This window comes from Mobula hypostoma, chromosome 3, assembly GCF_963921235.1.
Source record: "Mobula hypostoma chromosome 3, sMobHyp1.1, whole genome shotgun sequence".
NCBI classification, from domain to species: domain Eukaryota; kingdom Metazoa; phylum Chordata; class Chondrichthyes; order Myliobatiformes; family Myliobatidae; genus Mobula; species Mobula hypostoma.
In genome coordinates this window covers 49,342,511-49,365,045 of record NC_086099.1, presented here as the reverse complement: position 1 = coordinate 49,365,045, position 22,535 = coordinate 49,342,511, and the positions used below count along the sequence as shown (strand labels likewise).

Here is a 22,535-nt window from a genome sequence, read left to right as displayed (position 1 = left end):
CTCTATCAGGCTTGTTGGACGTGATCTGCCCTTCACAAAGCCATGCTGACTATCTGTGATCAGACCATGATTCTTCAAATGCCTATAGATCCTATCTCTAAGAATCTTTTCCAACAGCTTTCGCACCACAGACGTAAGGCTCATTGGTCTATAATTACCCGGACTATCCCTACTACCTTTTTTGAACAAGGGGACAACATTCGCCTCCCTCCAATCCTCCGGTACCATTCCCGTGGACAATGAGGACATATAGGTCCTAGCCAGAGGCTCAGCAATCTCTTCCCTCGCCTTATGGAGCAGCCTGGGGAATATTCCGTCAGGCCCCGGGGACTTATCCGTCCTAATGTATTTTAACAACTCCAACACCTCCTCTCCTTTAATATCAACATGCTCCAGAACATCAACCTTACTCATATTGTCCTCACCATCATCAAGTTCCCTCTCATTGGTGAATACCAAAGAGAAGTATTCATTGAGGACCTCGCTCACTTCCACAGCCTCCAGGCACATCTTCCCACCTTTATCTCTAATCGGTCCTACCTTCACTCCTGAAATCCTTTTTTTTTCACATATTTGAAGAATGCCTTGGGGTTTTCCTTTACCCTACTCACCAAGGCCTTCTCATGCCCCCTTCTTGCTCTTCTCAGCCCCTTCTTAAGCTCTTTTTTTGCTTCCCTATATTCCTCAATAGACCCATCTGATCCATGCTTCCTAAACCTCATGTATGCTGCCTTCTTCCACCTGACTAGATTTTCCACCTTCCTTGTGACCCATGTTTCCTTCACCCTACCATTCCTTATCTTCCGCACCGGGAAAAATTTGTCCCTAACCTCTTGCAAGAGATCTCTAAACATTGACCACATGTCCATAGTACATTTCCCTGCAAAAACATCATCCCAATTCACACCCACAAGTTCTAGCCTTATAGCCTCATAATTTGCCCTTCCCAGTTAAAAATTTTCCTGTCCTCTCTGATTCTATCCTTTTCCATGATAATGCTAAAGGCCAGGGAGCGGTGGTCGCTGTCCCCCAGATGCTCACCCACTGAGAGATCTGTGACCTGACCCAGTTCATTACCTAGTACTAGATCTTGTATGGCATTCCCCCTAGTTGGCCTGTCCACACACTGTGACAAGAATCTGTCCTGGACACACTTAACAAACTCTGCCCCAACTAAATCCTTGGAACTACTCAGGTGTCAATCAATATTAAGGAAGTTAAAGTCACTCATGATAACAACCCTGTTATTTTTGCACCTTTCCAAAATCTGCCACCCAATCTGCTCCTCTGTATCTCTGCTGCTACCAGGGGGCCTATAGAATGCCACTACATCATAATTCCATGTATGTATCCAAGCTCTCAGTTCATCACCTTTATTCCTGATGCTTCTTGCATTGAGGTACACACACTTCAGCCCTTCTGCCTTACTACCTTTACAGCATTTATTCAGCTTCTCTTTCCTCAAAGCCTCTCTATATGTTAGATCTGGCTTTACTCCATGCACTTCTTTCACTGCTCTATCGTTCTGGGTTCCATCCCCCTTGCAAATTAGTTTAAACCCTCCCGAACCATGCTAGCAAACCTACCTGCAAGGATATTGCTCCCCCTCGAGTTCAGGTGCAACTCATCCAATCTGTACAGGTCCCACCTTCCCCAGAAGAGATCCCAATGATCTAAAAATCTAAAACCCTGCTCCCTGCACCAACTCCTCAGCCATGCATTCAACTGCTATCTCCTCCAATTCTTACCATCACGGTCACGTAGCACTGGCAGCAATCCTGAGAACGCCACCCTTGAGGTCCTGTTCTTCAGCCTTCTGCCTAGTTCCCGAAACTCACACTTCAGGACCTCATCCCTCTTCCTGCCTATGTCGTTCGTACCAACATGTATCACGACTTCCGGTTGCTTTCCCTCTCGTACCAGGATGTCGTGCACCCAGTCAGACACATCCTGGACCCTGGCACCCGGGAGGCAACAAACCATGCAGGTGTCCTTCTCACATCCACAAAATCTCCTGTCTGCTCCCCTGACTATAGAGTCTCCAATGACGACCGTTCTCCTCTTCTCCGTCCCACTCTTCTGCACCACCGGGTCAGACTCAGTGCCGGAGGCCTTGCCACCGTGGCTCACACCTGGTCGGTCGTCTCCACCAACAGTATCCAGCACGGTAAACTTATTATTCAGGGCTGCTCTGCATTACCTGTCTGCTCACCTTCGCTTTCCCCCCTCTGACTGTCACCCAACGACCTGCTTCTGACAGCCTAGGTGCAACTACCTCCCTGTAGCTCTGGTATGAACACAGAATTCTCCAACTTCCGGTAATTCCCTCCCCTTCCCTTCCTCTATCCCTATTTCACATCACCTCCCTCATAGTTCCGCCTCCTTCTACTACTGTGCATTGTTCTCCTGCCAATCACCTCCCTGCTTCCCCTCCCCCACCCCTTTGTCTTTCAAATTACTGATTTTTTTCAACTACCAGCATTCTTCAAACCTTCCCCAAAGTTCTTCCTTCAGTCCTGATGAAGGGTTTCGGCCCGAAACGTCGACTAATCTTTTCAACTTATGCTGACTGACCTGCTGAGTTCCAGGGCATTGTGAGAGCTCTCATCTATGACTGCCTCATTCTCCCTTATGAGTTGAGGGGCATCCAGCTGCTGTTCCAGATTCCTTACACGGTCTTCCAGATCGCCCAGCCGCATGCACTTCTGGCAGATGTGACTCTGCAGAGAGGGACGTTCCCCCAAGACTGCCACATCTCACATGAGAGGCACATCACCGTTTCAGGAGGCATTGTAAAGTCTAACTGCGAGCAAGCTTGTCCTCCGCCTCTTCTCGTCAAAGCCTCTTGAGTCAAACCCTCAAATCTCCACTCTTTCCCTACTCACTCACTGGCCGCTTTCCACAGGCCCTCCGCTTGAGCTAACCCTCTATCTATCTGTTCGAGCTTTTCAAAATGCTTGGGAGTTTTGGAGCAGTGGCTTTTTCCTTGCTGAGCAGCCTTTCAGGTTATGTCGATATTGGATTTGTTTTACTGTGGATATAGATACTTGTCTACCTGTTTGCTCCAGCATCTTCACAAGGTCCTTTGCTGTTGTTCTGGGATTCATTTGCACGTTTCGCGCCAAAGTACATTCATCTCCAGGAGACAGAATGCGTCTCCTTCCTGAGCGGTATGATGACTGCATGGTCCCTTGGTGTTTATACTTGCGTACTATTGTTTGTACAGATGAACCTGGTACCTTCAGGCATTTGGAAATTGCTCCCAAGGAAGAACCAGACTTGTGGAGGTCCACAATTTTTTTTTTCTGAGGTCTTAGCTGATTTCTTTTGATTTTGTTTGTAAACTTCTGACCCACTGGAATTGTGATATAGTCAATTAAAAGTGAAATAATCTGTCTGTAAACAATTGTTGGAGAATTTACTTGTGTCATGCATAAAGTAGATGTCCTCAATGTCTTGCCAAAACTGTAGTTTGCTAATATGAAATCTGTGGAGTGGTTAAACAATGAGTTTTAATGACTTCAACCTAAGTGTATGTAAACTTCCGACTTCAACTGTACGAATTACAGGCAAATGACATGTACAAGTGCTGATTATTTTAAATAACTATTGGAGTCTTAAAACAAACGGATTAAAGCTTTTGAAAATAAAGCCACAGTCAGTAAAAAGTGGAGGAGGGAAGTTATTTAGTAGTTTTAAGACCAGATCACTCAAGAATGTTTGAAAAACTGTGAAAGCCTGGACAAGGAGCACACCAATCTCCTGCTATATACAAAAATACGGTGGCTTTGCAGAGGAAAAGTTCTCAATAGGGTGTTTGCGCTGAAAGGTGAATTGCAGGAGTACTTTCAAGAAAATAGTAGGACAGATTTTGCCATGTGCTTTGAAGATGAAGAATGGCTGCAGAAGATGACCTACTTAACAGACACTTTTCATCATATGAACCAGTTGAACAAGTCTCTGCAAGGCCCTGAAGTAACTATGTTGAATTCAAGTAACAAGATTCTTGGATTTAAAAGGAAACTGAAACTTTGGAAAAATCATGTTGCAAAAGGAAATTCCGAAATGTTTCCATTGCTGCTTGGCTTGAGAGCGAGGAAGGATATCAGAAAGTCTTGAGTCTTATTGAAAACCATCTGCAAGAACTGCTGAACAAAATTGAATAGCATTTTTCCCCCTTTTCTCTGAATCTTCTGCTCAGCCTGAGAACTTGATTTTGAGAGAAGAGGAAGAACTTTGTGAGCGGCAATCTGATCATGCATTCAAGATAAGATTTACTGACCTGCCCCTGGATTTCTCTGAAAGAAGAATATCCTGCCATTCATAGGAAAGCAATGAACATTTTGCTGCAGTTTTCAGCTACTTACATGTGTGAGCAAGTTACTTCTTGTTTAACCAGCATCAAGAGCGAGGACAGAAATTGTCTCATTTCAGTTGAAGGTGAAATCCATGTGAGCTTATCTCAAGTTCAACCCAGAACTGAGAAATTTATTAGAATGCCCTATGAGTTTTTAAAATTTATGAAAGAGAAAGAAAGAGATTAATTTCAAGAAAGGCAAGCTAAGCTTAACTATCTGGTGCTTTTTTTTTCCAAGGGAGGTTGGCTAAAAATTCATTCCCTACTCAAAAGAGCATTTGACAATTATTTTTGGATTACTATATCTACAATTTGCTGATCACAGTAACGTATTGAGAGCTCTGGATATAATAATTTTTTATGCAAGGGTTCCCTGAGACCTGAAAATTATTTCAAGGGTTCCTCCAGGGGAGAAAGGTTGAGAAAGACTCGAGTAGAATGACAAGCTAAGCAGGCATCCTTGAGGTGCACTGGTGTTGTACTGTCAATGAGGAGTAGATGTTAGCTCCAATCCACATTGACTGTGGTCTCCCGATGAGGAAGTCTAGGATCCAGTTGCAGAGGGTGATACCGAGGCCCAGGTTTTGAAGCTTCTTGATTAGTACTGAGGAACTGATGGTGTTGAATGCTGAGCTGTAATCAATGAACAGCAGCCTGCTGTAGGTACTGTCGGCCCTCCTTATCCGCGAGTTCCGCATGCGCGAATTCAACCAACCGTGAATCGAGAAAACCTGGAAGTGCTCTTCCAGCACTTTGTTGTTCGAACACGTACAGACTTTTTTTTCTTGTCATTATTCCCTAAACAATGCAGTATAACAACTATTTTACATAGCATTTACATTGTATTAGGTATTATAAGTAATCTAGAGATGATTTAAAGTATTCGGGAGGATGTGCGTAGGTTATCGTGGATTGGGATCGGAAAAAAAACCTGGAAGTTCTCTTACTAAGTAAGTCAGAACAGGTACATCCGATATTATTTAGCGCCAGTTAGTTAAACGTTTGTCTTAGTAATTTTACCTTTCTATGCATATAAAACACTTAAGAAACGTATGTTTCAGCGCTGGGCTCGGGATCGGAAATTCCTGAGTTCGATCCAGTGACAGACACTCCCGAGCGCGCTCTCCATCCGTGCCGGGTTGATGCGGAGGATCAAAAACCCAAAAACCCAATAATTAAACCACTGCGTTGCTTAGTAATAATTGTAGCTTCCATCGGGGCAGGGCCTTTCTCACTTTATCCCTTAAAATTGTTCCAATCGTTGACTGACTGTAGCCTAACGCTTTTCCAATGACCGATGGCGTTTCACCTCTTTCCGATCTCTTTATTATTTCCACTTTATTTTAAATCGTGATCGTGATTATTTTCGTGAACAGAAACACTGTGGATTCAGAGCTCCGCCACCGGGTCCTAATGTCCACTGCACTGAGACAGGTTAAATAAGGTCTGGGGTTCCGTTGGGTCCTAAGATCCACCACATTTAGACAGGTTGAATAAGGGATTTGAGCATCCGCATTTTTTGGTATCCGTGAGGGGTCTCGGAACCAATCCCTCGCGGATAAGGAGGGCCGACTGTATTGCTGTTGCCCAGCTGGTCCAAGGCCGAGTGGAGAGCTAGTGAGATTGCATCTGCTGTAAACTTACACCAGTTGGTTGGCACAGATTTTCAGTGCCCTACCAGATACACCATCACCTTGAGAGGGTTTAACCTCTTGAAAGATGTTCTGCCATTGGCCTCTGAAACAGATAACTTAGCGTTACCATATGTGGCTTTATTTGCCCTTTCAATGCATGCATAAAAGGAATTAGGCTCACCCGTCAGTGAAGTATCACAACTATTTATGATGCTGGGTTTCACTTCGTAGGAGGTCATGGCCTTTAAACCCTGCCAGAGCTGACTTGCATCTAATTTTGTATCTAAATTCATTCAGAATTGTCTTTGCACTCTCAAGATAGCCTTCCATAGGTCATATCTGGACTTCTTGTAGAGTTCTGGATCAACGGTATTGAACTCCACAGATCTAGCCCTCTGTAGACAGTAAGTCTCAAGGTTTATCCATGGCCTTTGCTTTGAGTATGTACAATATGTTCTTGAAGGCACAAATTCATCCATGCAGGTCTTGATGGAGCTGGTGATAAATGTGGCATCTGCAGACGAATCTTTGAATATTGCCCATTCTACCAATTTAAAGCTGTCTTGTAACTGCTCGTCCACCTCCCTTGACCACACCTTCATGGTTCTCACCACTAGTGCTGTGGTCCCCAGTCTCTGCATGTAAGCCGGGAGTAGAAGTACAGCCAGATGTACAGCTTTATGTTCTGATAGCATGTGAAGGCTACAGGAAGAAATATTAAACTTTACAAAGAGTATTCTACCAGGTAATGATGCAGTTTGTGCACAGGAGACATAAAATACTTGGCATTATTAAAGACACTACAGAAGAACAAAAAAATTGCTATAATAAAATTTATTTTCTTGCTATTTGAAGAAAAATTATTAGAAAATGTATTCTTTCAATGAGCATCACTTGGCAAATTTGTAACATTACAGACTGCTTCAAGCTGCTTAAATATTAGCAGACGCTGGATGATTTGTGAAGAATTTATCATATATATACAGCTTCCTCTTTTAGGTATGTTAGGGTTTATCTTCTTTCTTTTTTCTCTTTCATGATCTTCTTACTTTCTTCCCTTCGTCTTTTATTCACTGGATTCCGGGGATCGTGTATTTCAAATGTGTCTTCATCTTGCATGTTTGCATCCTTTACTTTTCTTGTTTGTTCTTCAAACTGAAGAACGTGAGACATCCTGGAATAGAAAGAAATAAGACAAGTACAATATAAGCAATAAAATTCTCCTGAATGAAATGAAGCACAATCAATTATGGAAAACACGGACAATGATTTATCAGTTAATACGATAGCAAATCAAAACATAAAGGTACCTATAATTATTTTTATACATATGTTAGGTGTATTATCTTCTGTGTCGAATAAGATTCGACACAGAAGATCCGTGGCAGAGAGAACATCACAATCGCCATATGGAATGTAAGAACGCTGAACCATGCAGGGAAACTCAAGGAAGTCACGCATGAGTTGGAAAGATACAACTGGCACCTCCTCGGTCTCTGTGAAGCCAGATGGAAGAACGCTGGAGAACTGCATACTGAGGAAGGACGTGTACTCTATTATAGCGGAGAAGAGAACAGACATGAAAATGGCGTAGGGTTCCTAATCAACAAGTCCATCAAGAATGCTGTTCGAGGATGCCAACCAGTGTCAAGTAGGCTCATGACCATCCGCCTGCGAGCAAAACCATTCGACATCACAGCGGTTCAAGTCTACACCCCAACAACAGACTATGACAATGAACACATTGAAGAATTCTGTAGGAAACTACAAGATGCATCAACAAGGTGGACAAAAAAGTTATTTTGATCATTCAGGGTGACTAGAATGCCAAGGTGGGCAGAGACGCAGAAGATGATTGGGGAAATCTCATCGGCTCCTCATGCAATGACATCTCCAATAAGAGGGGACTACGCCTGCTGGAATTTGCCAGTTATAACAACATGGTGCTGTCGAACACACTTGGAGAGCACAAAGCATCCTGAAGGTGGACCTGGCATGCCCCCAGTGGTCAACATCACTAGATTGACTACATCCTGGTGCAAAGATGGCACAAATTTGGTGTGAACAGACTGAAGACCAGAACATTCCCAGGAGCAGACGTGGGCAGTGACCATGACCTTGTCATGATGAACATCAGAGTGCCCTTGAGGAGAATCAACAAGCCAAAAAACAGCAGCTGAGATTCGACCTTCAAAAACTGAAAGACCATGGCACCTCTGAAGAATTTCAGGCAGCAATTGGGGGGGGGGAAGTTTGCACCAATACTCCTCCTTGATGAAGACCTGGAGACCACCACAAATAACTTTAACACAGTGACAACGGAAACAGCAAGCAAGATTCTGGGGAAAAGTTGCTGCAAGTCTAAACCATGGGTCACTAACAAGATACTGGATATGTGTGACACAAGAAGGAAATTAAATAAACATAAAAACACAGCAGCGGGAAGAACAGAATACAGGAAAATAAACAAGGAAATCAGGAGGGAAATGAAGGAAGCAGAGCAAAGATGGATAGCCAAACAATGTGCGGACATTGAAGGCAGCCTCTCCAACAACAACACAAGGAAGGCATTCCAACTGGTGAAAGATCTTACCAAAGAAAGACAAGCCAAAGTAAACACCATCCAAGACAAAAATGGCAAAAGTCTCACAGAAGAAAAGGAAATAATGGAAAGGTGGACAGAGTACTGTTCAGAACTGTACAACTACCTGAGCAAAGGGGATCCAAGCGTGCTGAATGTACAGGAATCTTCCAATGAGGATGACTATCCAATCATGTGTGAAGAAGTTGAAGCCAGAATACGATCACTGGAGTGCGGGAAGTCAGCAGGAATTGACAACATCCCTGCTGAACTGCTGAAGCATGGAGGAGAGGCCACGATAGACATGCTTACCACCATCTGCAATAAGATCTGGTAGACAGGTGAATGGCCGACAGCTTGGACTCAGTTGCTGATCCAAGAAAGGAAATCTCCAACTTTGCCAGAATTACCGTACCATCAGTTTGATCAGCCATGTAAGCAAGGTAATGCTCAGAATCATCTTGAACAGACTGAGACCTCAGGCAGAAGACATCATTGCCAAGGAACAAGCAGGCTTCCGTAAAGGCAGAAGCACCACTGAGCATACGTTCAACCTCCGCACCCTCTGTGAGAAACACCTTCAGCACCGAAGAGAGTTTTATCATGTCTTCATAGACTTCAAGAAGGTGTTTGACGGAGTCTGGCATGATGCCTTATGGGCCACCATGAAGAAATTCAACATGGGGCAGAGGCTGATTCATACAATCCATCAGCCTTACGCCAGGGCAACCAGTACAGTACTCGATCAGGGCACCATCGGGGGAGTGGTTCCATACCTCTGTAGGAGTCCGTCAGGCCTGCCTTCTCTCCCCCACTCTCTTCAACGTCTTCCTGGAACGGATCATGAGTGTTGCCCTTGAAGATCATGTGGGCACAGTCAGCATCGGAGGGAGGAACGTCACAAGCCTAAGATTTGCTGACGACATTGATGGACTTGCAGGAAAAGAGGATGAACTGGCCAACCTGATCAGCCACCTTGACAGAGCCTCCACAAAGTTTGGAATGGAAATAAGTGCCAAGGAAACCAAGCTCATGGCAAATGCTAATGGTGCCATCACAACAGACATCTCAGTCCATCGTCAGAAACTTGAGACAGTGCAGCAGTTCAAATACCTGGGGGCAATCATCAGTGATGAAGGATCAAGACCAGAAGTCCTGGCAAAAACCACGCAGACTATGATTGCACTATCCAAACTCAAGACAATACGGAGGGACAGCAACATCACCATGAAGTACAAGATCAGACTCCTGCGTGCATTGGTATTCTCCATCTTCCTGTATGCATGTGAGACATGGACCCTCACAGCAGAGCTACACAGGAAGATACAGGCATTGGAAATGAGATGCTATCGCAACATCTTAGGCATCTTATACTTGGACCACATCACAAACGAGCAGGTCTGCAAGACCATCCAGCACCACAATGGCCCCCATGAAGACCTTCTCACAACTGTGGAGAAAAGAAAGCTGAGATGGTACAGCCATGTAACAAGATCCAGTGGCCTTGCAAAGACTGTTCTACAAGGAACTATGGAAGGGAAAAGACGGACGGACAACATTAAAGAATGGACAGTGAAAACATTTGCGGTGACCCAGGCTCTGGCACACGACCTCGACTGATGGAACAGACTGGTGCAAAGCTTGACATGACGGCACCCCGACGACTCCACCGGGGGTTTGGGGCGCAAGGCAAGGCAAGGAAAGATGTATTATGAAAAGGAATCTTCAAAAGAAACACTGGCATAGGATAAGTATTAAACATAATTTGAGAAACATTCATTTATATTAATATGCCAAAATAAGCAACTAATTAGAAAGTAACACAGTTCGAAATTTATGTACCTAGGAAGTCTTTGGAAACAACTTAAAAATAAAACAAAACATGTCCTTCTACAACAATAACATCTCCAAGCAGGGATCAATCAGAAACCTGCTATTGTAAAGACATACTAAGGTAATGCCACTTCAAATGAACTCTAAAGATACTTATAACATTTCATGTATGCCAGATTCTCGGTTATTAATTGATAAACACATACGTCTCTTCATGATTTCTGAAGTGGTAGTGACAAGGAATGTAATTAACCAATTTTTTTTACTGTGGTATTATCAGAAACTCTTAGAAACAGAAAACCTACAGCACAATACAGGCCCTTCGGCCCACAAAGCTGTGCCGAACATGTCTTTACCTTAGAAATTACCTATGGTTACCCATAGCCCTCTATTTTTCTAAGCTGCATGTACCTGTCCAGGAGCCTCTTGAAAGACCCTATGTATCCGCCTCCACCACTGTTGCCAGCAGCCCATTCCATGCACTCACCACTCTGCATAAAAAACTTACCCCTGACATCTCCTCTGTACCTACTTCCAAGCACATTAAAACTGTGCCCTCTCATGCTAGCCATTTCAGCCCTAGGAAAAAGCCTCTGACTATCCACATGATCAATGCCTCTCATCATCTCATACACCTCTGTCAGGTCACCTCTCGTCCTCCGTTGCTCCAAGGAGAAAAGGCTGAGTTCACTCAACCTATTCTCATAAGGCATGCTCCCCAATCCAGGCAACATCCTTGTAAATCTCCTTTGCACCCTTTCTATGCTTTCCACATTCTTCCTGTAGTGAGGTGACCAGAACTGAGCACAGTACTCCAAGTGGGATCTGACCAGGATCCTATATAGCTGCAACATTACCTCTCGGGCTCCTAAACTCAATCCCATGATTGACAAAGGTCAACGCACCGTAAGCTTTCTTAACCACAGAGTCAACCTGTGCAGCAGCTTTGAGTGTCTTATGGACTCCGACCCCAAGATCCCTCTGATCCTCCACGCTGCCAAGAGTCTTACCATTAATACTATATTCTGCCATCATATTGGACCTCCCAAAATGAACCACCTCACATTATTGTAAACAAGCAATATCATTTAAGTTAAGATGATTGAATTTTACAGTGTTATGAGCATAAGATGGTAGCTTTGCACCTCTAAAATGTTATAGTAATACATTGTGGTGGGGTAACTGTGAAAGGAACTACATGTGTGACTCATAATCTGAATCACATTTAACATCACAGACATATGTCATGAAATTTGTTGTTTTGTATCAGCAGTACAGTGCAATACACAAAAATAGTATAAATTTCAATAAGAAATACATATAAAATAAATTAAATAAGTAGCGTAAAAAGAAAGCAAAGATAGTGAGGTAGTGTTCATGGGTTGATTCAATGTCTATTCAGCAAAGGGGAAGAAGCTGCTCCTAAAATGTTGAGTGTGTGTCTCCTTTGTGATGGTAGTAACAAGAAGAGAGTATGTCCTGGAAGATGGGGGTCCTCAATGACAGATGCTGCCTTTTTGGAGGCATTGCTTTTGAAGATGATTCTATGCCGAGGAAGCTAGCGCCCATGATGGAGTGGCTAAGTTTGCAACCCTCTGCAGCTTTCTCCAATCCTAAGCAGTGGTCCCTCCATACCAAACAGTGATGTAATCAGTTAGAGTGTTCGCCATGGGTCATCTGTAGAAATTTTCTAGCGTCTTGGGTAACATACCAAATCTCCTCAAACTCTTAATGAATATAGCCACTGTCAGGTCTTCTTCATAATTGCATCAATATGATGTGCTCAGGATAGATCTTCAGAGATGTTGACACCCAGGAACTTAAACTGTTCACCCTTTCCACTGCTGATTCTGATTCTGACCCCTTGATAAGGACTCTGTGTGTTCCCTCAACTTCCTCTCCTGAAGTCCACAATAAATTCCTTCGTCTTACTGATGTTCAGTGCCAAGTTACTGACGCACCCTCCTCTGCGAATATATAGCTCCTCTGCAGAAAGAGTTCAATGCACCAAGTACCTTGGAGTTCACATCAAGATGACCTCACCTGGTCCCTTTCTGTCACCTCCCTGAACAAGAAGGTACAGCAGTGCTTCCTAATAAGATTGAGGCAAGCAATGCTCCCACCACCCTCCATTTTAACTGTGTTTTACAGAAGCACCATTGACAGCATCTGGACAATTTGCATTTCCATCTGGTACAGGAGCAGCTGAGCATCAGACCAGAAGGCCCTACAAAGGACTGTGAGAACAGCTGAGAGGATCATAGGGGTCTCCCTACCATCCATCAGAAACATTTGTCAGGAGCACTGCATACACAGGGCCCTTAGTATTATTAAGGATCCCACCCGTCCATCCAACATCCTCTTTGACTTTCTAACATCAGGCAGAAGGCTACAAGAATGGTCAGGATGCAAAACAGTTTCCTCCCCCAGGCCATTAGGCTTTTGAATTCTCTGCTGCATTGTGTTTGAAGTGACACTGGTTAATCTGTTCTGTACATTACAATATTAATATAAAGTGCACTTTAGTTTGTTATTTATGTTTGATTCATCTGTAGATTTTATCATTACCTTCATAAGTTATTGTGTGTTACGTTTACTACTGTGCTTTACACCATGGCTTGGAGAAACATTGCCTCGTTTTTATATAATTTATATGGTTATATCCATTTTACAACGTATGAAGTTAAATGACAATAAACTTGAATTGACTTGACTTGACACTTGCAACATCATTCAACCAGCCATTCTATGATCAGCAAATGTATAGATGGTGTCTGAACTGCGCCTAGCCACACAGGCATGGGTGTAGAGAGAGTAGAGCAGCAGGCTCAGCACACATCCTTGAGATACATCGGTGTTGTATCATCAATAAGCAGTAGATGTTACTTCCAATCCGCACTGACTGTGGTCTCCTGAAGAGGAAGTAAAGCATCCAGTTGTAGAGGAAGGTACAGAGGACCAGGTTTTGATTATTAAACAAACATATCATTCAAATGTATCTGGATCAAATGATATAGAATTTTATACATTATATAAATTAATATATATTAGAAAATAAAATCAGCAAGGAAAATAATAAAATCTGTACAAAACTGTTGACTGCATAAATCTGCCAATCAGTTTTAAACTATTATGAGGAAAGGTAATTCACTCACAAAATAGTGAGTCACATTTCATGATATAGATTTTATATTAATCATAAACGGAGAATAGATACCATACAATTACAACACCATTTTCAGAAAAGGATATGTAACTTCAATAAGATATCATTGCAATTGCAGTATTTAGATAAAGCATTATAGTTAATTCAAGGACTTTGGAGATTCATAAGGGAGACTTACAGAATGTACAGGTGTCCCCTGCTTTTCGAACGTTCGCTTTACGACACCTCGCTGTTACGAAAGACCTACATTAGTTCCCTGTTTTCGCTAACAGAAGGTGTTCTCACTGTTACGAAAAAAGGCAGCGCGCGCCACAAGCAGCCGCTCTCCCCTGGATTTGGAACTGTATTCTAGCCGGCTGCATTGGCACTGCTTCCTGCACGCATGCAGAACTCGTTGACTTTATTAACTTTGCCTCCAACTTTCACCCTGCCCTCAAGTTTACCTGGTCCATTTCCGACACCTCCCTCCCCTTTCTAGATCTTTCTGTCTCTGTCTCTGGAGACAGCTTATCCACTGATGTCTACTATAAGCCTACTGACTCTCACAGCTATCTGGACTATTCCTCTTCTCACCGTCTCTTGCAAAAACGCCATCCCCTTCTCGCAATTCCTCCATCTCCGCCGCATCTGCTCTCAGGATGAGGCTTTTCATTCTGGGACGAGGGAGATGTCTTCCTTTTTTAAAGAAAGGGGCTTCCCTTCCTCCACTATCAACTCTGCTCTTAAACGCATCTCCCCCATTTCACGTACATCTGCTCTCACTCCATCCTCCCGCCACCCCACTAGGAATAGGGTTCCCCTGGTCCTCACCTACCACCCCACCAGCCTCCGGGTCCAACATATTATTCTCTGTAACTTCCGCCACCTCCACGGGATCCCACCACTCAGCACATCTTTCCCTCCCCCCCCTCTCTGCATTCCGCAGGGATCGCTCCCTACGCAACTCCCTTGTCCATTCGTCCCCCCCCATCCCTCCCCACTGATCTCCCTCCTGGCACTTATCCATGTAAGCGGAACAAGTGCTACACATGCCCTTACACTTCCTTCCTTACCACCATTCAGGGCCCCAAACAGTCCTTCCAGGTGAGGCAACACTTCACCTGTGAGTCGACTGAGGTGATATACTGCGTCCAGTGCTCCCGATGTGGCCTTTTATATATTGGCGAGACCCGACGCAGACTGGGAGACCGCTTTGCTGAACATCTACGCTCTGTCCGCCAGAGAAAGCAGGATCTCCCAGTGGCCACACATTTTAATTCCACATCCCATTCCTATTCTGACATGTCTATCCACGGCCTCCTCTACTGTAAAGATGAAGCCACACTCAGGTTGGAGGAACAACACCTTACATTCCGTCTGGGTAGCCGCCAACCTGATGGCATGAACATCCACTTCTCTAACTTCCGCTAAGGCCCCACCTCCCCCTCGTACCCCATCTGTTACTTATTATTATTTTTATGCACACATTCTTTCTCTCACTCTCCTTTTTCTCCCTCTGTCCCTCTGAATATACCTCTTGCCCATCCTCTGGGTACCCCCCCCCCGCCCTTGTCTTTCTTCCCGGACCTCCTGTCCCATGATCCTCTCGTATCCCCTTTTGCCTATCACCTGTCCAGCTCTTGGCTCTATCCCTCCCCCTCCTGTCTTCTCCTATCATTTTGGATCTCCCCCTCCCCCTCCAACTTTCAAATCCCTTACTCACTCTTCCTTCAGTTAGTCCTGACGAAGGGTCTCGGCCTGAAACGTCGACTGCACCTCTTCCTACAGATGCTGCCTGGCCTGCTGCGTTCACCAGCAACCTTGATGTGTGTTGCTTGAATTTCCAGCATCTGCAGAATTCCTGTTGTTTGCATTCTAGCCGGCATTGCTTAAACACGTGCCTGTGAGCAGCTGTTAGCAAGATGAGTTCTAAGGTATCGGAAGAGCCTAAAGGAGCTCGTAAGGGTGTTACACTTAGCGTAAAACTAGACATAATTAAGCGTTTCGATCGTGGTGAATGAAGTAAGGACAAAGTGAGTTTGGCTTGTGGAAGTTGATGAAGATGATGTTGAAGAGGTTTTGGCATCTCATGACCAAGAACTGATAGATGAAGAGCTGATGCAATTGGAAGAGGAAAGGATAACAATCGAAACTGAATGAGTAATGATAAAGTACGACTTTAATTTGAAAAGGTACGTCGGTTTAGGGCATATTTGCAAGATGGTTTGAGACCTTACAAAGAACTGTATGATCTAAAAATGCGCGAGGGTAAACAGTAAAGCAAGCTTTCCACATCAGCCACAGCAGACGATGAACCTCGACCTTCGACATCGAGGCAGGCAGAGATAGAAGCAGATGACCTGCCTGCCCTAATAGAAACAGACGACGATGAGATGACACCCCAGTGTCCCACCACCCCAACCCCCAGGCCGCGGACAGATACCGATTCGCGGAGAATGCAGCGGTAGCTGGGAGGCACACAGCACATCTTTAAGAAAAATGCCGAAATAAACATGCTAATTAATTAGGTGCCGCCCGACATGTAATTGCTGGCCCAGATCATAGGTGATGCAATCGGAAATCGGCACTGATCTGGGCCAACAATTACGTAAGGGGCATCACCTAGTTAATTAGCTTGTTTATTTCGGCTTTTTTCTTAAAGATGTGCTGTGTGCCTCCCAGCTACTGCTGGACCGCTGCATGCTTCGTGGATCAGTATCGGTTCGCTGCCCGGAGGGTGGGGGCCACTGCACCACCCCAACCTGCAACGACTCAGCCTAACACACCATCATCAGTGTGCTTGGCGCTGTTCCAATTCCGGTAAGTGATACTACACTGTACATACATTATTTCTACTTTATATAGGTTGTACATTTTTACGTGTTATTTGGTATGATTTGGCAGCTTCATAGCTTAAAGGTTACTGGAGAGCGCTTGCGTGAGGTTTTCGCTACGGAGAACAGTTCAGGCAATGATTGTGGAAAAGTATTTCTACCTTATATAGGCCGTGTATTTATCATATCATTTCTGCTTTTACTATATGTTACTGTTATTTTAGGTTTTATGTCTTGTTTGGCATGATTTGGTAGGTTATTTTTGGGTCTGCGAACGCTCACAAAATTTTCCCATATAAGTAAATGGAAATTGCTTCTTCGCTTTACGACATTCCGGCTTATGAACCGTTTCATAGGAACGCTCTACCTTCGGATGGCGGGGGAAATCTGTACTTTTATTATTAGAAAATTAAATACCAAGCAAGACTTCTAAACGTTTAGAAATCAATGAATACCAATTGATACGTTCAATTAAAATATAGAGAAAAGATTTCAATAACCATATTTTACCGTCTAATTGAACTTGAGAACAAACATAATGAATATTTTCACATTTTGTAAATATGTGTATAAATTCTGAGGAATCATATGGAGAGAGTGGATATAGGAATGCTGCCTTGATTCTGCAGTTTATGCTGTTAGGAAGTGACTTCCCACTTCTTACACATCTTAGGCCCCAGAACCTGTATAAGGTTTTCTGTTCAGTTAAACAATGAAATAGAAGATAATAAACCACAAATCATTCCCCTCCCAAAAAAAATGTAAACCACTGTGAAGTTTGCAGATATACACATGGATTCGCAATGTGTGGAGTACTCACAGAATTCAAAGAAGGTAAAAACAAACTACCAAGACAGATAAACTATTCCACTTCTTCATTTTGCATCCTCTCTGTAATATAAAGTTAGAATTTTAAAACAAAGTTTAAGTTGCCTTAACACTGATTCTGGTGATAAATGGATTTTCAACTCAAAGATCCTCACTGAAATAATGTATAGGATCATACTGATTAGTTTTCAACTAATTAACAATTATTTTCAGATGATTACCTGCAATTTATTTCTACATAAGGGCAAATCTGATGTCAAGATTCACAGCAGAACTGCACTCTGAATACTCTGGAATCAATGAGTGATAATTTAACTTTCTGCTAGGGCAGTGGTCCCCAACCACCAGGCCGCAAAGCATGTGCTACTGGGCCATGAGGAAACGATATGATTTGGCGATATGAGTCAGCTGCACCTTTCTTCATTCCCTGTCTGCACTGCTGAACTTAAACACCCACCTTTCCCCACCGTCGCTGGTCTGCAAGAATATTGTCAATATTAAACCGGTCCATGGTGCAAAAAAGGTTGGGGACCCTTGTGCTAGGGGAATGGTAAGGATTTTATTTAATTAAGTTAGTTTGCTTGCTGCAATTACTTTTATAGCACACACTTTTCTTACTTCTAAATATTAAGAAAGCTATCTTTAAGCTATTTTCTTGCTCGGTACTGTCTGATTCTAAATAGTTGTGACCATCACATAACTTCAAATCAGACTGAGTGAAGGGGTCTCATTTATAGCCAAAGCAGAATAAAAAGTTATTGGAGAATGCCACTTGTGTTGGGGCAACACTCACTCTACCCTTAACTTTGTTGAGATATTAGGAGACAGACTCCTATTATAAGGCTACTCTATCATTATTGAGGACTAAAAATTTATTGATAGTTGACTGGGTATCAATCAGATTAAACTAAAAGTGTGTGTCCACATGCTGAAGTTAGAATGTCATAGCTACTCCTGGATATCTCTAGGCTTCAGTTATGGCTGATAGCAGATATGTTAATTCGTTTAACAGTCACAATCCTCACAGCTCCCTGGTTTCACCATCTAGAATTATTGCTTCTTAAGAAACCCTACCATGCTGCACATGCTTATCCATATCTCTTAACAGTTAATTTCGCACTGCTGTAACACACGGCCTCAGACCAGTTTGTTTTCCTTGCTTTTGAAGAAAAAAGTAATCTCCTTGGAGAGACACAGATGGAATAGTTTACATTCATGGCCCAGACTTGACTTCCAGTGTCTGACCTACTATAACCCACATTCTGTTAGTAGGCCTCAAAAGTCACTGACTGCTTCTTGTTCTAAACCTCCCACCAGTGCTATCTGCAATACTTCCTTTCTACTTTACTGCTCTCCTATCAACTCGTGTTTCATTAGGCTGTCCTGTGGATCTCGTGATTTGTTTGGATTTCTTTGTAACTAGCTGTTCTTTAAGTATTAAATCTAATAAGCAATATTAAAATGCTGGTGAAGCAAGCTAATTTTCTGTTCTAACTGTAAATTAAATGCCTTATTTTTTTCAGTTGTGTTGTTCCACAGATTAGTAAAGGGCTTTTCCCCAAATTCAGCATCTGAAGTTTTATAATTACAAAAATGCCACATAAAGTGAATCTTAACTGAATCACTGAATATTACCTGATATCTAAAGTGCATGCAGTAGAAAGTTACATTGTAAATCTGAAGTGAGATTGTATCTTAAATACAGATGTAGAGGATAAAATTACAGCCATGGCACAATACTGTTGGCACGATGTAATTGGAATTTTTACTTTAGGAAAGCAAAGGGGAGAACCACAAGGCAAGTGTGCTTACCCTTCTGCTCTACTGGCTTTATACTTACGACTACTAAGCAGAGGCTAAGTAGAACGTCACAATTAAGTTTGCTGATAGCATTGCTGTTGGCTGAATCAAAAGTGGTAACAAATCTGCATATAGAAGAGAGATTGAAAATCTGTTCGAATGGTGCCACAACAACAACCCCTCACTCAGCATCAGCAAAACCAAAGAGCAGATTATTAACTACAGAAGGAAGAAATCGGGGGTACATTAGCCAGTCCTCATGAGGGGATCGGAGGTGGAGAGGGTCAGTAACTTGAAATGCCTTGGAGTTATCCTATCAGAGGATCTGTGCTGGGGGGCAATTATAAAGAAGGCATGGCAGCACCTCTACTTTCTAAGAAGTTTGTGCAGGTTCTCAATGTCATCTAAAGCTTTGACAAACCTTTATAAATGCACAGTGGAGAGTAGCCTGACTGGTTGCATCACGGCCTTGTACAGAAACACCATAGCCGAAGAATGGAAAAGCTTAAGTGGTGGATACAAACAACAGGAATTCTGCAGATGCCGGAAATTCAAGCAACATACATCAAAGTTGCTGGTGAACGCAGCAGGCCAAGCAGCATCTATAGGAAGAGGCGCAGTCGACGTTTCAGGCCGAGACCCTTCGTCAGGACTAACTGAAGGAAGAGTGAGTAAGGGATTTGAAAGCTGGAGGGGGAGGGGGAGATGCAAAATGATAGGAGAAGACAGGAGGGGGAGGGATAGAGCCGAGAGCTGGACAGGTGATAGGCAAAAGGGGATACGAGAGGATCATGGGACAGGAGGCCTAGGGAGAAAGACGGGGGGGGGTGACCCAGAGGATGGGCAAGAGGTATATTCAGAGGGACAGAGGGAGAAAAAGGAGAGTGAGAGAAAGAATGTGTGCATAAAAATGAGTAACAGCTGGGGTACGAGGGGGAGGTGGGGCCTAGCGGAAGTTAGAGAAGTCAATGTTCATGCCATCAGGTTGGAGGCTACCCAGACGGAATATAAGGTGTTGTTCCTCCAACCTGAGTGTGGCTTCATCTTTACAGTAGAGGAGGCCGTGGATAGACATGTCAGAATGGGAATGGGATGTGGAATTAAAATGTGTGGCCACTGGGAGATCCTGCTTTCTCTGGCGGACAGAGCGTAGATGTTCAGCAAAGCAGTCTCCCAGTCTGCGTCGGGTCTCACCAATATATAAAAGGCCACATCGGGAGCACCGGACGCAGTATATCACCCCAGTCGACTCACAGGTGAAGTGATGCCTCACCTGGAAGGACTGTTTGGGGCCCTGAATGGTGGTAAGGGAGGAAGTGTAAGGGCATGTGTAGCACTTGTTCCGCTTACACGGATAAGTGCCAGGAGGGAGATCAGTGGGGAGGGATGGGGGGGACGAATGGACAAGGGAGTTGTGTAGGGAGCGATCCCTGCGGAATGCAGAGACAGGGGGGGAGGGAAAGATGTGCTTAGTGGTGGGATCCCGTTGGAGGTGGCGGAAGTTACGGAGAATAATATGTTGGACCCGGAGGCTGGTGGGGTGGTAGGTGAGGACCAGGGGAACCCTATTCCTAGTGGGGTGGTGGGAGGATGGAGTGAGAGCAGATGTACGTGAAATGGAGGAGATGCGTTTAAGAGCAGAGTTGATAGTGGAGGAAGGGAAGCCCCTTTCTTTAAAAAATGAAGACATCTGCCTCGTCCTAGAATGAAAAGCCTCATCCTGAGAGCAGATGCGGCGGAGACGGAGGAATTGCGAGAAGGGGATGGCGTTTTTGCAAGAGACAGGGTGAGAAGAGGAATAGTCCAGATAGCTGTGAGAGTCAGTAGGCTTATAGTAGATATCAGTGGATAAGCTGTCTCCAGAGACAGAGACAGAAAGATCTAGAAAGGGGAGGGAGGTGTCGGAAATAGACCAGGTAAACTTGAGGGCAGGGTGAAAGTTGGAGGCAAAGTTAATAAAGTTGGAGGCAAAGTTCTGCATGCGTGCAGGAAGCAGCGCCAATGCAGTCGTCGATATAGCGAAGGAAAAGTGGGGGACAGATACCAGAATAGGCACGGAACATAGATTGTTCCACAAACCCAACAAAAAGGCAGGCATAGCTAGGACCCATACGGGTGCCAATAGCTACACCTTTAGTTTGGAGGAAATGGGAGGAGCAAAAGGAGAAATTATTAAGAGTAAGGACTAATTCCGCTAGACGGAGCAGAGTGGTGGTAGAGGGGAACTGATTAGGTCTGGAATCCAAAAAGAAGCGTAGAGCTTTGAGACCTTCCTGATGGGGGATGGAAGTATATAAGGACTGGACATCCATGGTGAAAATAAAGCGGTGGGGGCCAGGGAACTTAAAATCATCGAAAAGTTTAAGAGCGTGAGAAGTGTCACGAACATAGGTCGGAAGGGATTGAACAAGGGGTGATAAAACAGTGTCGAGGTATGCAGAAACGAGTTCGGTGGGGCAGGAGCAAGCTGAGACAATAGGTCGGCCAGGACAGGCAGGTTTGTGGATCTTGGGTAGGAGGTAGAAACGGGAAGTGCGGGGTGTGGGAACTATAAGGTTGGTAGCAGTGGATGGGAGATCCCCTGAGCGGATAAAGTCGTTGATAGTGTGGGAGACAATGGCCTGGTGCTCCTTGGTGGGGTCACGATCGAGGGGTAAATAAGAGGAGGTATCCGCGAGTTGTCGCTGTGCCTCGGCAAGGTAGAGGTCAGTACGCCAGACTACAACAGCACCCCCTTTATCAGCGGGTTTAATAATAAGGTTAGGATTAGTGCGGAGGGAGTGGAGAGCAGAGCGTTCCGAAGGAGTGAGGTTGGAATGGGAACAAGGTGCGGTGAAGTCGAGACGGTTGATGTCCCGTCGGCAGTTGGCAATAAAGAGATCCAGAGCAGGCAGAAGACCTGTGGTGGATACAGCCCAGTTAATCACAGAAAAAACCTTTCCCATCACCGAGTATATCTACAAGGAGTGCTGCCACAAGAAAGCAGCGTCCATCATCAAGAACAACAACCATCCAGGCCTTGGTCTCTTCTCGCTGCTGCCATCAGGAAGAGGGTGCAGCAGCCTAAGGAAGTTTCAGGAACGGTCATTACCCTTCAACCATCAGGCTCCTGAACCAGCATGGATAACTTCAGCCACTTCAACTCTGACTCACTTTCAAAGACTGTAAAACTCATGTTCTCAGTATTACCTGTGTATGTGCTGTATCTACCTGTCTGAGTCTTTCATTTTTTTTGTATTTGCGCAATTTGCCTTCTTTTGCAGATTGATTGGTTGTCAAACTTTGGTTGTGTATAGTTTTTCACTGATTGCCTGCAAGAAAATGAATCTCAGGGAGGTATATAGTGACATTTATGTACTTTGATAATATACCGGTAGCATAGTAGTTACAACAACACTTTATTACAGTCCACTACTTTTACAGGGTTCAAGTCCCGCCACTGCCTTTAAGGAGCTTGTACACTCCCGCTCCCCTGTGACCACGTGAGTTTCCTCTGGATGCTCTGGTTTCCTCCCACAGCCCA

The 22,535-nt window shown here is 44.1% G+C and overlaps 1 protein-coding gene across 1 annotated transcript in view; it reads right to left on the bottom strand.

Moving 5' to 3' along the window:
• Positions 1-6,817: 6,817 nt before the first annotated feature.
• Positions 6,818-22,535, bottom strand: part of cwc27 (CWC27 spliceosome associated cyclophilin) — a 168,753-nt gene continuing 153,035 nt past the window's right edge. The window contains exon 14 of the mRNA XM_063043006.1: positions 6,818-7,165. Coding sequence (XP_062899076.1) covers positions 7,003-7,165 — 163 coding nt within the window. The 3' untranslated portion in view covers positions 6,818-7,002. The remainder of the gene's footprint in view (positions 7,166-22,535) is intronic.